Here is a 15714-nt window from a genome sequence, read left to right as displayed (position 1 = left end):
AACAAAGCAAACACACACAAGAGATCCACACAAGAAGCCTAAGAGAAAAGAAAAGAACAAGAACATGACAGATCAACAATCAAACACAAAGCATACAGAAGAAAGAAAAACAAGCAGAACATGATAACTACACATTCATATGCAGGGTTTTCTGACAGGAGGTGAGCTTGGCAACAGGAAGACACTTAGTACCCATGTCAGCAGGATTGAACTCAGAGGGTATTTTCTCAAGTATGACCTCACCTCTCTCAACAACATCTCTAATGAAATAAAATCTGACATCTATATGTTTGGTTCTATCATGAAACACAGGATTTTTGCATAACTGAATTGCAGACTGACTATCAGAGAATAACAAGGGTTTGTCATCAATATGTTGAAGTTCAGATAAGACTCCATTTAGCCATATTGCTTCCTTTACAGCCTCAGTGGCTGCAATGTACTCAGACTCAGTAGTTGACAGAGCAACAATTCCCTGCAATTGAGATTTCCAGCTAATACAAGAACCACAGAGAGTAAACACATAGGAAGTAGTTGACTTTCTATTATCCTTATTGTTAGCATAATTAGAGTCAACATAACCAACACATTTGACTCCATCATCAGATTTATCAAAGGAGAGACCACAATTCACAGTTGATTTCAAATATCTGAACAACCATTTAACAGCTTCCCAATGAGGCATTCCAGGATTAGCCATATAACTGCTAAGGCAAGAAACAACATAAGCAATATCCGGTCTAGTGCTTATCATCAAATACATAACAGAACCTATGGCATTGGCATAAGGAATGTTCTGCATTTCTGCAAGTTCAGACTCAGATACAGGGCATTGTTTTTTGCTTAACTCAAAGTGAGAACCAAGGGGCACATTGACAGAATTACAATTTTCCATGTTAAATTTCTTTAAGACCTGTTTCACATAATCTGATTGATGCAAAAGTAAAGTGGATTTCTCCCTATCTCTTTCAATGCACATTCCCAAGATTTTCTTTGCATCACCAAGATCTTTCATATCAAAACTCTCACACAGGCACCTCTGAACATGCTTAATGGTTTTTAGACAAGGACCAAGAATCAGCATATCATCCACATACAAGAGCAAGTAAACAGGAGTACCAAACTTCATGTAATACAAACAGTGATCAAACTTACTCCTTGTAAAGTTCATGCTTCTCATGCATTGATCAAATTTAAGATTCCATTGCCTTGGTGATTGTTTTAAGCCATATAAAGATTTTTTCAAAAGACACACATGATTTGGAAAGTTTTTGTCAACAAAGCCTTCAGGTTGTTTCATGTAAATGTTGTTCTCTAATTCACCATGCAAGAAAGCAGTTGTAACATCCATTTGCTTTAATTCCCAATTGAAATGAGCACATAAAGCAAGCATAATCCTGACAGTAGTGAATTTCACAACAGGAGCAAAGATTTCATCATAATCAACACCTTCCTTTTGAGTAAAACCTTTAGCAACCAATCTAGCCTTGTATCTAACATGGTCCACCTCATTGTTTATCTTAAACAGCCACTTACACTCAACCAAAGAGCAGTTATCAGGTTTTTCAACAAGAATCCAAGTATTATTATCATGCAAGGAGTTCATCTCAGATTCCATAGCAGCATACCATTTCTCAGATTCAGGACAGTTCATGGCTTCAGAAAAAGTACTAGGTTCAGACACATCAACATTATTAAACACATTGAAAGCATACATGGACAAATTGTAGTCATCAAACCTAGCAGGAGTTCTCACATGTCTTCTTTCTCTATCTCTAGACAGCAAGTAATCAATCTGAGCAGTGTTCCTATCTGAGCTAGGTTCTGGGGCAGGATCATGCAAAACTTCAGGTTCAGGTAGAGGTTCTGGTTCAGGTACTGGGGGGCTATTGTTATTGGTATGATCATGCACATGCTCAGGCTCAGTGTTTGGTTCAGGGTCCACCTCAGAAGGAATGAGGGGAGTGATCATAAACTCATACCTTTCTAGGTCACAAGGCCTAGTTGTCTCCACCTCACTTGGAGTGTCAGAAAGTGAGGATTCAGGCAAGCATGGGAAAACAAGTTCATTGAAAATCACATCCCTACTGATACATGTCTTAAATCCAGGTACAGACCTATCCCAAAGTCTATAACCTTTGACACCCTCAGGATAACCTAAGAAAATGCACTTTTTAGCCCTAGGTTCAAGTTTACAAATACTTTGATGCACATAAGCAGCACACCCAAAAACCTTCAGATTGCTCAAACAGACAGGTTTATCAAAGAAAACAGATTCAGGCAATTTACCAAGCAAAGGCACAGAGGGTGATCTGTTTATCAAGTATACAGCAGTCATGAGGGCTTCACCCCAAAAATGTTTTGACAAACCAGAGCCAACAAGAAGACTTCTCACTCTCTCAAGGAGAGTTCTGTTCATTCTTTCCACAACTCCATTCTGTTGAGGAGTGTATGGGACTGACTTATGCCTTGCAATACCAGATTCAGAGCACCATTTATTCATAGCATTATTGCAAAATTCAAGCCCATTATCAGTTCTTATGCATTTGATTCTTTTCTTAGTCTGATTCTGAATTTGGACAGCCCAGTTAGAAAATTTCTCAAAAACATCAGATTTGTTTTTCATCAAGAAAACCCAAGTTTTTCTAGAGAAATCATCTATCACGGACAAGAAATAAGAATTTCCACCATGGGTGGGCACCTTTGCAGGGCCCCAAACATCAGCATGCAGGTATTCAAGGATTTCTGTACTAACATGTTCTCTGGGGTATGGTTTGGATACAGGGAATGCAGACTTATGATGCTTGCCCATCACACAAGGTTCACAGAATTGCATGCTTGAGACTTTATCCTTACCAAATGCTCCAGTTTTTCTTAAGATTTCTAGACCTTTGTTACTCATGTGACCTAGCCTAGTATGCCACAATGCAGTCTTGTCATCATGCACCAAATTAATCACAGATGGAGGCACAGATTCAGCTTGGACAGCATACAAGTCACATTTTCTAGGAGCAGTAAAGAAGAGTTTGGAGTCTTTTTCAAATTGAAACCTCAGATAGTTCACAGACCCATCAAGCATTTTATCAGTAATCTTTGAAACAGATAAGAGACTGAACTTCAAGTTAGGCACATATCTGACTTCATTTAAGGTCAACAGACTCCCATTTTCAAATTTCAGGCAAACATCTCCTTTTCCCAGAATATCACACTTTTGACCATCAGCTAAAGCCACATGACCAGAATTGACAGACTCCAGATTGTGAAACATGTGTTTGAAAGGTGTGACATGAAATGTGCAGCCAGAGTCTATCAACCACTCATTTGATTTTACAGATTTAGACACATCATTGGAGTAATTAATGTACTGAAAATCAAGTTCATGCACCATGTAGACACTATTTTCCTCATAGACATTATTGGCATGTTGTTTTGGCTCATTAGGGACAAAATCTCTATTCTTCTTAGGCATTTTGCACCTATTGATGAAGTGGCCAGGCTTACCACAATTCCAACAAACTTTTCTGGGCTTTTGATCAGTATTTTGGTTTCTGTTCTGATTAGGAGCAAAATTAGGCCTTTTCTCTTCTCTTTGTCTATCATTGGTAACATGTTTAACATCATTGGAAGACTGACCCTTATTGAAGCTGTGATTAGAGGTTCTATGATCATTTTTGTTCACAAACATCACATCACCATGCAGAGATTTTGGTTTCTGAAATTTTAGTTCACTTTCTTTAGCCTTTAGTCCATTCACAATCATATCACATGTTACTTTAGACCCTCCATACTTCAAAGCAGATTTGACTTTAGAAAATGTTTCAGGAATTGAACCCAACAAAATTTGAGGAGCATATTTTTCAATATTATCATCTCCAGCAAGTTTCAAGTCTTGAAGCAACTTATTAAAATCATCCATGTTAGAATCAACATCTTTGGAGGAGTCCATTTGAAAAGACATAAAATGATTTTGCAAGGACCATGCAAGGGTTTCAGAAGATGCAGAATATAAGGTGGTCAGATCATCCCATAAGTCTTTAGCACTTTTATGATGAGACACCTTTCTTACCACAGAACTACTCAAGTTTAACAGAATAGTTGCTCTTGCATTATCATTTAGGTCCCTCAATTTTTCATCAGCAGTATTTTCATCATATCTGTTTACAATAGCCTTATTAACCTTTTCTTTTACAAGAATACATTCAATCTTGGTTTTCCAGTCCTGGAAGTCATCCCTACCATTAAAGGGAACCATATGCACAGTATTCATGATGAATGCAGCACTTAAGCAAGCAGAGCACAACCAAACAAAGAGAAATGGTCAAGAAGACCACAGGGAGACCACAACTGAAGTTGCAGAGCAGTGGAAAGCCCAGTTCTCGGCACAGATTGTTCTGTGGAGCAAGGAGTCACACTGGTCACCTCAGGAGCTCCAACACTGACTTTCTCAGTTTTAAAAACGGGCAAAAAACTCTCAATCAGAGAGAGTTTTCTAGGTACACAGTACCACAGAGCGTAGAAACAAGGCAAGCAACAAGGCACACACAGCCACACTAGATAAACCCCTCTCTCTCTTGCTTTCCAGGATACTCGCACGAGGAGACTTCTTTAAAGAAGAATCCAGACGAACTGGACCAAGGCAAGAGAGATCTCACCAGGCTTAGAATGTCAAGGGTTTATCGAGATGTATAGCAACAAGCGGAAGCACAAGAAAAAAAAAAAACAGGATCGCAAGATACCAAGACCAAACAAAGATCACAGAAAAGAAAAAATAGCAGGCAACACCAATCCTAATGTCTAGGAGCTAGGGTTTTCAGCCAATTTACCAGAGCCACACTCTTCCAGGGGGAAGAGCTGGACTTACTCTTTTCCTTGCTCGTTGGGAGCGAATCTGCGCAGCCAAAGGGCGGCGGGGTGGGTAAGATGTGTTCGGAGGGTGCCCTGGCTAGGTCACCGTGGCTCTGATACCACTGTAGGGTATCTTCGCCTAGCCAGGGTTCACCGCTTGGTTCCCGAACCTCCTGTCTTCCCCACTACGTGCTCAAGCACTTGACTCGTCGTCTTCTTCGTCTTCTGCTCCCTCTTCCTTTTCAGCTTCAGATCTGCACAATAAGAGAAAGAAAAGGAGAAAAAGATACAAGATAAATGAGATAAAGTAAAGAGAATTCAGAGGGGGGAAAAGGTGTCCTCGGGACACGGTGGGGCTCAGATTTTCCCCTTGAACTCGGCAACCCTTCCGGCAGCAGTTCGATCAAGACCAGGTGGTGGATATGGAGCAGCTTCTCAGATCTCAGCAGAGCCACCAACATCAGGAGCCAAGTACAGAACTCCGGCGGCTCAGATCTTCTTCAGGTAACCACCAATCAGGGCTCCGATGGTCAGGAAAGCCCGGTGATACCTCCACTCACACAGGGAATCCTGTACTACCAAAGAAACAACACTTGAAAGGAATAGCAGAGCCTTTCTCACTTTGATAATGACGGTATCCCCAGCATGAGGAAGCATCAGGGTTTTAAGGGGAGTAGAAGCAACGGTAGGGTGGAACGCCATTGAAGGCGCTGGAGAAATCAAGGCAAAAGGGCGGTGGGAGGGTGGAGGAGCCGAGGAGTTGGAGAGAGAGAGGAAAGTGAAAAGGAAGCGGCGCTGAGGGAAGTGAGAGAGAGAGTGGGGCTCGGGTGGGGTATATCAGAGGGGTAGTGGGCTAGGGTTTGGGAATGGGCTGGGATAAGTGGGTGGGCTCGGTTCTGGGCCCTGAAGTTGGCCCAGACCCAAAAAAGAAAAAGAAAATGAAGAAGGAATGAGAAATGGGCCAACCTCACAAACTCTTTTATTTGTCTATTTAGAAAGTTTCAACATATAGTCTTCCTTTCGGATCTACAAAATCTTTTCATGTATATCGCGTATTCATTAATTAATTAATTAGACACATGTATATCACGTATTCCTTAATTAGACAGAATAAGCACCGGATTCTGTAATATGAGATGTCGTTTTATTTATATTTGTTGTATTTCATACGAAATCATGGTAAGCCAGTAAAGATGAACAATCCAAGAAATCCCATTTTTTTAAATCCAAGTCCAAAATGTAGATTACCCTGCAATGTAGAAATTTTAATGCACGCGTTCCCGCAATAGTTTCTGAAATTGTCACCTATCTAAATACATTATCTCGCACACACAGAAGTTAATATATATGTGTGGAGATATAGTAACACTTAGTACGTGTGGAGATATAGTAACGCTTAACGTACTTGAAATTATAAAGAATAAAGCACTAAGATTTGTTATCCAGTTTGGTGATAAAACATCTACGTCTGAGGGGTCATGTCCAAGATAAATTATCCACTAATGAAGTTAAGATATACAAATGACTTATACGAAAAGACTCGATCTTTATAGTCTCTATGATCTTCCCAAAACTCCACCAACAGTGCATAATTGAGAGCGAGACAAATGACCTACTCTCTAAGCGTGAATGATACACATTCACCACCTGAACCCAACAATATAAACTTACACCAACAAGTTGGTGTAAGATAGCAAAGAAATAAACCAACCAATTAACACTTATAATAAGACATAAGCGAACTTACAAGACCACACACGCACACAATGTATGCTCTGGAGAATGCACGAAATTACTCTTCAATATGTAGGAGAATATCAATCAAAGTGGAACCTTGACTGGTCTTCTTCGTCGCGTATATATATAGACAAATCCTAACAGGTTACTTGCTTGAATAGGACTCACTGAATGAGTAGTAGTCTATCTGATTTAACTGACCGAAAAAACTCCTCACGAACTGTAGATTTGAAGTCGTATTTATCTTACTAGTATCACGCAGAAGATAACTCCAAGAAAGCTACTAAATTTGCAAGTTGAAGGCTATTGAATGTCTCAAACGTGACTCAGTACTCTGAGAGGTACTGTACTAACTTTGTGAAGAACATTGACAGATACTAGCAATCGTCTACATAATGCCAACTAAATAGAGCACTAATTTTACTCTAACAATTTTTGAAGGAATAAATAGTTTGAATCTATGTGAGCAACCTAGATTTTATTTTTATAAAAAAATATTATTAAAATAACAATAATAAAAGCACACATAAAAGTAAAACTATGAAACACTGAATTTCATTCCTATATATTATAAGTATATATCGTCGTAAAATACCTAAAGTTTGTCAATTTTCTGATTTATATCATGACCTTTCTTTTTTACCATAAAATACATGAATTTAAAATTGATTCTAAATCGTCTCACGGTGGTAATTTCGTCCAAATTCAATCTAATGTTGCAGTGAGAAATTACAAGTTGTGGGACTATTCAAATTGGATTTAAGCGAAATTAACATATTGCACCCTATTACTGGTCTGCACCGTTGCTTAAACTTGGGCGAAATTATCGTCCGTGAGACGATTCAGAATCAATATTAAATTTATGTATTTTTTGGTAAAAAAGAAAAGTTATGATATAAACCAGAAAATTGAAAAACTTTATGTATTTTACGATAATAACCTCTGTAAGTATCTAATATGAATACTACAAATGTATGTCTATTTTCAGTAGTCGAAAAAATATGTCCTCATGTATATGAATTAATCTAATGTGGTATCACCATATTTTAATTCATTGCTTATTTATTTCAATTCTCAAAATACTATTTATTCATTTTTATTTGTCTAAAATCTGAATAATTACATTACATATTGATTTTGTCATGAGATTTCACCAAATGAAAATTTATACTTATAAAAGGCACTTCGGATCCTCTGTCTCTAAACCGTGTCCCACTCCCTGTCCCAACCCCATTTACGACATCGTTTCAGCTTTCTAAAGGCTATTTCATTTTTTATTTTTTTTAATAGTTAATTGATTCATTCCAGCTATCGGCTCGGCTCCAACAGCCGTAAATCTTCTTCTTCCTTTCTTCACCAACACAATTCTTCTATTTTCACGATCAAATTTTTTCTCTCTCCACCGAAAAATCAGGAATTTGTATTTTGTACGGGATTTGGTTATGGATATCCAAAATCAATATTTTTCTTGCTTCCATCTTTTATTCTTCTTCTCCACAAGTGCCCATGCTCGAATTTTATTATTTTTCTTTTTCCACAAGAACCAATTTTGTGCATCCGACGCAATCGAACAGTTTACTTTGAAGACGACGAGTGAGTTTTCTTTTATTTTTATAATCTTTCGTTAGTTCTTAATTAGGTATACCTGGTTCTTGATCTATGCAGAACTTATTTCTTCTGCCACTGTTCTATATGTATTTTTGTGTTGATGTGCTTTTTGATTGAGTGAAGATATTTATTGTTAAAATATATACTGTTAGGGAGAAACACATAAATCTTTTCTCTCCAAACTGGTCTCTACCGTGTAGGAACAGTTCAGAGACTCAGGAGCTATCTTTCTTCATTTGTCCAATGTCCATTCACATAGCTTCACTGATACAAAATTTTGGCAAGCTTGGGGTAATTTGGGTGATTTTTAAATCATGTTTGGACCTTTTTGTGGCTACAGGGGGAAAATCCTTTTTTGAGTTATTGTTCCTATAATCATATTATATGTTTCATTGATCGAAGATGAATAGAAGAATTTTAAAATATTATTGGGGAGCATCTCAATGTTGGGATATAATTAAAATAATGGTAGCTTTATGGGTCCTAAAGCATTATGATTTGTAGGCATTTCATATTTGTTTGTATCCTATATTGTTAGACTGTAGTCTAGATTTACGACTCTTTCATATTTTTGGGTGGGTTGATATCTTGTTCACTGCTTGTAACTTCTTATCATTATTAAAGAAACATTGTTGTTTCTTATTATTTAAAATAATAAGAAAGGCCGACGTCGTTTCCAGTGTGCGGTAGTGTTGTACTGCTGATATGAGTAATATGATATTTTTTTTAATAAAGAGTATGATATTGAAAATCTTTGAACTGCATGTGAAATCTTCGAACTACATCTGGAAGATTGATTTTTTGTCTTTCTTTGTTTGTTTAATATACGCCAGTTTTCTTCACTAATCTCAATTATTTATTTATTGTTATATACCTTTTCATGAAACTTATATATTTCTTTTTCATTTCAGTTTTTTTTAAGATCAAAGAAAAGCTTAGCATGGAGATTGGTGGTACATCTTCGCGTCGTTTGAGTTTTGAGTCTTCTAGTGAAGAACATAATCAACTTCACAGTGATATGATAGATGATGACAGTGGAAATCATTTAGTTAACTTGACAAGTATGAACTGCAAGGAAGATACTCCAAAGATTGGAATGAGCTTTGATACTGAAGAGGATGCCTATGAATTTTATCTAAAGTATTCAAAATGTGTGGGGTTTGGTATAAGAAGGAGCAAAAGTCACAAGAACACATGTGGAGAATTAGTTGACAGGATCTTTTGTTGTAGTGCTCAAGGAAAAAGATCACACGATAAACGTGATATCTATGTGAAAAAGGCTCGTCCAGAAACAAGATTTGATTGTCAAGCTAAACTGAAGGTTAGCAGTCGAGAAACTGGAAAGCTTTGTGTGGTTCAGTTTGTTGAGGAGCATAATCATTATCTTTCAAGTCCAAACAAAATACACTTACACAGAAGTCATAGAAAAGTAGCTCCAGTTGCAGCATTGCAAATTCAAATGGCAAATGACGTGGGTATCAGACCTAAAGCATCTCATGATCTTATGGCAAGACAAGTAGGAGGGAGAGAGAATTTGGGTTTCATTCCTGAAGATTACAAAAATTATTTGCGATCTAAAAGAACAAGAGATTCAAGAATAGGGGATACAGGTGGAGTATTAGAATATCTGCAGCAGATGCAATTTGATGATCCGAATTTTTTTTATGCCATTCAAGTTGATGAAGATGACTTGATTACAAATATTTTTTGGGCTGATGCAAAGATGAGAACAGATTACTCACATTTTGGGGACGTGGTCTGCTTTGACACAACTTATAGGAAAAATAATGAAGGTCGTCCTATTGCCTTGTTTGTAGGCGTAAATCATCACAAACAGACTGTGATTTTTGGTGCTGCATTATTATATGATGAAACAGCTGTGACATTTGAGTGGTTATTTGATACATTTACTAGAGCTATGGGTGAGAAGAAACCAATTACTATTCTTACAGATCAAGATGCAGCAATGGCTAAGGCATTATCTTCTATATGGCCTGAAACTCATCATCGTTTATGTCTTTGGCATATTTTTCAAAATGCTGCAATTCACTTGAGTGGTGTTTTTTCGCAATTTAAAGATTTTGCTAAAGACTTCGGTGCATGTGTCTATGATTTTGAAGAAGAAGATGAGTTTTTTGCAGCATGGGACAATATGTTGAAAAAGTATAGGCTTGAAGATAATGATTGGTTGAAGCGAATGTTTAAACTGAAAGAAAAATGGGCCTTGGTCTACGGACGACAAATGTTTTGTGCTGATATGACTACCACCCAAAGAAGTGAGAGCGTGAATAGTATTGTGAAAAGGTATGTCAACTACAAGCACAAGTTCTTAGAATTTTTTAATCACTTCCAAAGGCTTCTTGAAGATCGTCGATATGAGGAGCTAAAAGCTGATTTCAAAGCTAATACAAGTATTCCATCTATGGTGTATCCAGTTGAGAACTCTAACCCTTTGCAAATAGATGACTCGCAGCAAAGCATTAATGAAAATAAATGAGCTGTTGCTGATATGGTGGATGGCATATTGGATGGTTGCTGATGTTGGATTATGCTACTTTGATGAATTTGTTGTCCAGATTTTTATGTTGCGTTGTTGCCTAGATTTTTGTCCAGATTAGACTACATTGCATCGAATCCGAATCCCAATATTCTTACTGTCATATTATTTCACATATATATTTGCAAATTAATTTAATTAGTTGGTTTTGGTCCACTTCAAGTTTTCAACACTCAAACGCCTTGTTTCCTTATTCTTACAAAATGATTTTTCCTATAAGTTGGATTCTGAATTTTGATTCTGAATTGTGATCTGTATTATGCTGCTTGAGGAATTGGATACATTATTCTACGTATGTGTTGCTTCTCAAATTAGTTGAAATGTGATCAAGGTTTGTGTATTATTATTATTAATTTGAAATGTGATCAAGATTTGTGTATTGTTATTATTATTATGACAGTAGTAATGTTTTGAAATTTAATGTTTTTTCCCCATTTAAGACTTGTGAATCGCATGAAGAACAAATGCAAAAGTATTGAAAAACTAACACTATCATTAAAGAACTAACACCATTGCTGCAACATTACCAACTCATAGCCAGGCCACGTACTGAACTTCACACCCTCACCATAAGCAAACAACTCATATGAACTAGTATACCAACTCATAGCCATAGTACTCAAGCTATACCCAAAAGCTTTTGGGTAAGTGAAGGAGACGAGCTATACGCAAATACTCTGCTGGGACAGCAATCTGAGACGAGCTATACCCAAATGCTCTGCTGGGACAGCAATCTGCTGTAGTTATGCAACAATAAGCAATCTGCTGTAGTTATGCTGGGACAACAATCTGCTGTAGTCAATTTTGCAACAAACCATTCAACTATTCCAAAACAATTTAAGTTATGAAGATGGAAAAGATAGAATTCGTATTAAGTACACTAATTTCTTAATAAATGAATCACTCCTTGATAGTTACAAAATCAAGTATGTCAAGGGAAGGGATGAATGTCTCCGCTAAATGCCATACAAATTCACTGTCTTTGATCGATTCTCATCCAATCACTGCCGCTAAATCCTGGATTTCGTTCGCATTCTCTCTGAAATCGGCGTTCAAATACCGCCTCTTTCTCTCTTTGAAGTCGCCGCAAATCGCAGCCACCAAACGGGCCATCGAGATCGATGGTCAGTCGCCCGTTTGGGCTGCCTTCTCACAGCATTTCCGGTAGGTGCAGGCGGTGCTCCACCATCCGCCACCGCCTCTTTCTCTCTTTGGAAGTCGCCGCAAATCGCCGCCACCGAACGGGCCATCGAGATCGATGGTCAGTCGTCCGTTTGGGCCGCCTTCTCACAGCATATTCCGGTAGGTGCAGGCGGTGCTCCACCATCAGCCACCTCTTCTCCGATTGGAGTATGGAAGTTGGTGAAGATAAAAGATTAGTGAGGAAGATGTTACGGCTTGAAGAGCCGAGCTGATACCGCACATATTTTAGGAGATTAAAGGGAGTAAATAACCTAAATCTAAACGGCGTAGTATTAACTTTGGGACAGAGAGTGGGACAGAGAGTGGGTACAGAGGATCCGAACTGAGTATAAAAGGATGCTTCTATTCTCAAAGTCAAATACCCGCATTTATTAATTGGTGGAGTGACTTTGTAAATAATTTTTAGTTCGAGCTTACTAGTCTCACAAATTTCAATAAAACTAAAAACTCAAAATTAAATTATTTATCTAAAATTATCTCAAAATGAAATTTTGATTTTCTAAATTTTATAAATAACTTTTAGTTCGAGCTTAACTATATTATATATGTTGTCTCACAAATTTCAATGTGTTTCAAGCTACCTATAAATTTGCTCCAATTTTTTTTTTATTAAATATGTAATATAATCATACATGGTTGGGATGCAATGAAAATGATATTTTTTGTGAGAAATGAAAATAATAAATAAACTAATATAAATATACAAATAAGCTGTTTATGCACGAATAACAATATTAAGTTAATATGATGAAATTTGCATCCTCTCCAAAATTTGAACTCATGTGAAAATGACTATATTGCATTACAAGAAACTTACTCGTAGATTTGTTTTGACTTATTCGTTATTCTTATTTATTATTATTTCACCCTATTAATTCGAATAAATATTAATCATAAGATTTAAAAATCTTAGGCTTCGAATTTATTCTCATTTCTTATTAATATTTGATCATTCTAAATGAATTATTTCTTTAATCATTATCCCCAAAATCGAGCATACAAAGATCCTTGAAAACAATATTAATACAGTTTTCAAGTTAAACATGAGAAGAATCACAACCTAAAAGATAACAAAATTTAGCATACTTGATAAGACGTTTCTGTTCCAATAAATAGATTAAATAGATTTGTGGTTTGAGTCAGCTAAAATGGAGAACCATTAATCCTCTTTAATAAAAAAAAATCACAACTTGGAAGTAGGTCCCTTATCCCGAGAGACAGAGTCCTCCTCCTCCCCAACCACCTCATCCCTCTCCATCACCGCCAGCACATCCGCAAACACACTCCTCCGGTTCGCCGCGTACAGCTTCCCGTCCCACCTCCTTCCGGCCATATCGGCCCCCAGCTCCAGCGCCGCCCCCACTGTGGCCGCCGCGGTGGCGTGGGCCGAGTCCACGATCCCCCACTCCACCCCTCTCCTGGCGCCGATCTTCTCCGCCCTCAATATCACATCCCTCAGAATCTGGGGGGACCCAATCTTGCTCCTCAGCACCCTCACAAACCACATGGAAACCCTATAATTAATGTCCACCTCGCCCATCTGGACACACCCTCCGTCCTCGCTCATCAGAATGTAGTCGTGGCTCAGGGCCAGGATGAAACCGGCCGCCGCCGCGTGCCCGTTTACGGCTGCGATCGTCGGCATGGGGAGGGAGATCAGGTCCTCCACCAGAAGCCGGAGTTTCTTCGACATGATCCTGGGCCGGGTCGGGTCGGATAGCGCCCACGCGAGGTCGTAGCCGTTGGAGTAGAATTTGCCCTCCGCGGTGGTGATGAGGGCGCAGGACCGCGTCGACTCGGACTTGACCCGGGCGAGTGCGGCCCGGATGGAGTCGATCAGGGTTGGGTTCAGGCGGTGGTCGTCGTCGCCGGTGATGCTGAGGATGAAAACGTCGCCGCGTCTCTCTAAACTGCACATCGCGCCTTAATTATGTTTTCACAATGAGACTGAGATTTAACGCTTCCAGTTCCAGAGATTTTAAGGTACCACATATATATAGAAAAATATTACTCCTACTCGTTGTTACTTGGAATTATTTAAAAAACACGAGAATAATAAGTAAAAATTGTTTTAAACACGTTTAATTTTTTTTTTTGAAAAGATTAAACACGTTTAATTTTATTAACCTCAGCATCTTCGATGGTGATGTTGCGTCTTACGACTACCACTCGTACTTTAGTCGTTCTCGTTCCGAAAAACAAATGGCTGACATGTGTTCATGGGAGTAATGCATGGCTCCACACGTACGGATTTAACACACAAAGGAATCGATTGCTTTTTCTGGGTTTAATATTAAGAAATACTCCTTCCTTGACACATATTTTCGACACAAAAATTAAAAAGAATAGAATTAAAAAAAATTACATATCTAGTGCTATGTATTTAAATTAAATTTTGTGTTATTTAATTAAAATAACTCTAATTAAACTTGTAATTTTACTTAATTCTACTTTTCTTAATTTGTGTATCAAAAAAGCACGTGTCATTGGAGTATTTCTTAATATTAACTCCAGAAAAAGTTACTGACTCCCTTGTGTTGCAATCCGTAAGTGTGGCATAAACACATATCAGCCATTTAAATTATTTTAATTAAATTTAAATTATTGTTAATTAAGTAAGAGTGGATTTTGAAAATAGCCACTTTGGAATAGTAAAATTAAAAAATACCCACTAAGATAACAAATTAAAAAAATACTCACATTTACCATTTTACCCTTACATATAAAAATTTTACAAATACCCACAGTTCATTGGTTGTGAATTCAAGTTTTAAAACTCGAATTCACAACTGAACTCGAATTCACAACTGAATTCATGTATTGGTTGTGAATAACAAGTGTTGGTTGTGAATTCGCGTGAATTCACAACTAACACTATTTCAAGTTGTGAATTCACAACCAATAAAACTAAAATTCACAACCAACACTATTTCTAGTTGTGAATTCACAACCAACGCCGATAATTCAATTGTGAATTCATAAATCTAATTGTGAATTCAAGAACATTATAAGAAAATGATCAAAAGATACATTTTCTGATTATTTCATATCATCCAAAATTAATTTTGTTACGAAAAAAAGGTCAAGATTCGTAAATTAAAAGTAATTTTATATGACATTATTCTTGATTAAATATTGAAATGGATTTATTTAATCACACAACATATGGTACAGTCGTACCAGATTATAGAAGGCTCCCCTCCTACTCTTTTTTTCTCTCACACAGACAATCACATAGCCATAGACATACTACACATTCTTTGTAGAAAGATAGCAGTCAGCCAACCAAAAAGAGGAGAAGGTAAAGTAGAAATTAGAGAGAAAATTTTCCCCCCTTTTCGAGCAACATGCCTAAATATGGCGTCAATTCAAGCTCGTAAGTTGGGAAATCGAATGCTCCAATTGAAACCAGAGGCTGCCAGAATAGAGGATCGATTCCTCCGCCGTAGATTATTGGGAAAGGAATCACTGCTCCGACCACGTTATCGTCGAGTTTCACGAGATTCTACCTGAGTCATCTGCTGCGCCGATCTATTACGCGTCCGAGATTGCTCTGAGAAGTCGAGGGCGGCGGCGGAGATCTGATCGCCGGAAGAGAGTAGAGAGTAGAGAGAGACGTTTTTGAGAGAGAGAAAGTGATTGGGATTAAGAGTGGGTATTTTTTTAATTTTAATCTTAGGGATAATTTAGTCCTTTAACACAAAAAGGGGGTATTTTTTTTAAGTTTTTATTTGAGTGGGTAAAATTTATTTTTGCTATATGAA

The 15714-nt window shown here is 37.6% G+C and overlaps 2 protein-coding genes across 2 annotated transcripts; one reads left to right on the top strand and one right to left on the bottom strand.

The window, feature by feature from the left end:
• The first annotated feature begins 7777 nt into the window (after nt 1–7777).
• On the top strand, nt 7778–10687 carry LOC131003480 (protein FAR1-RELATED SEQUENCE 5-like). The gene is made up of 2 exons (XM_057929965.1): nt 7778–8175; nt 9102–10687. Exons 1-2 carry the CDS (start codon nt 8025–8027, stop codon nt 10685–10687), a joined length of 1737 nt encoding a protein of 578 aa, XP_057785948.1. The 5' UTR covers nt 7778–8024.
• A 2207-nt stretch (nt 10688–12894) lies between these two features.
• On the bottom strand, nt 12895–13972 carry LOC131003473 (enoyl-CoA delta isomerase 1, peroxisomal-like). The gene has a single exon (XM_057929953.1). The coding sequence runs from the start codon at nt 13866–13868 to the stop codon at nt 13134–13136; it is 735 nt and encodes a 244-aa protein (XP_057785936.1). The 5' UTR covers nt 13869–13972; the 3' UTR covers nt 12895–13133.
• Between the last annotated feature and the right edge of the window lie 1742 nt (nt 13973–15714).

The sequence above is a fragment of the Salvia miltiorrhiza genome, unplaced genomic scaffold, assembly GCF_028751815.1.
Source record: "Salvia miltiorrhiza cultivar Shanhuang (shh) unplaced genomic scaffold, IMPLAD_Smil_shh original_scaffold_217, whole genome shotgun sequence".
In the NCBI taxonomy this organism is placed as follows: Eukaryota; Viridiplantae; Streptophyta; class Magnoliopsida; order Lamiales; family Lamiaceae; genus Salvia; species Salvia miltiorrhiza.
The sequence above is the reverse complement of the archived record's forward strand: the minus strand, read 5'-3'. Positions and strand labels throughout refer to the sequence as shown.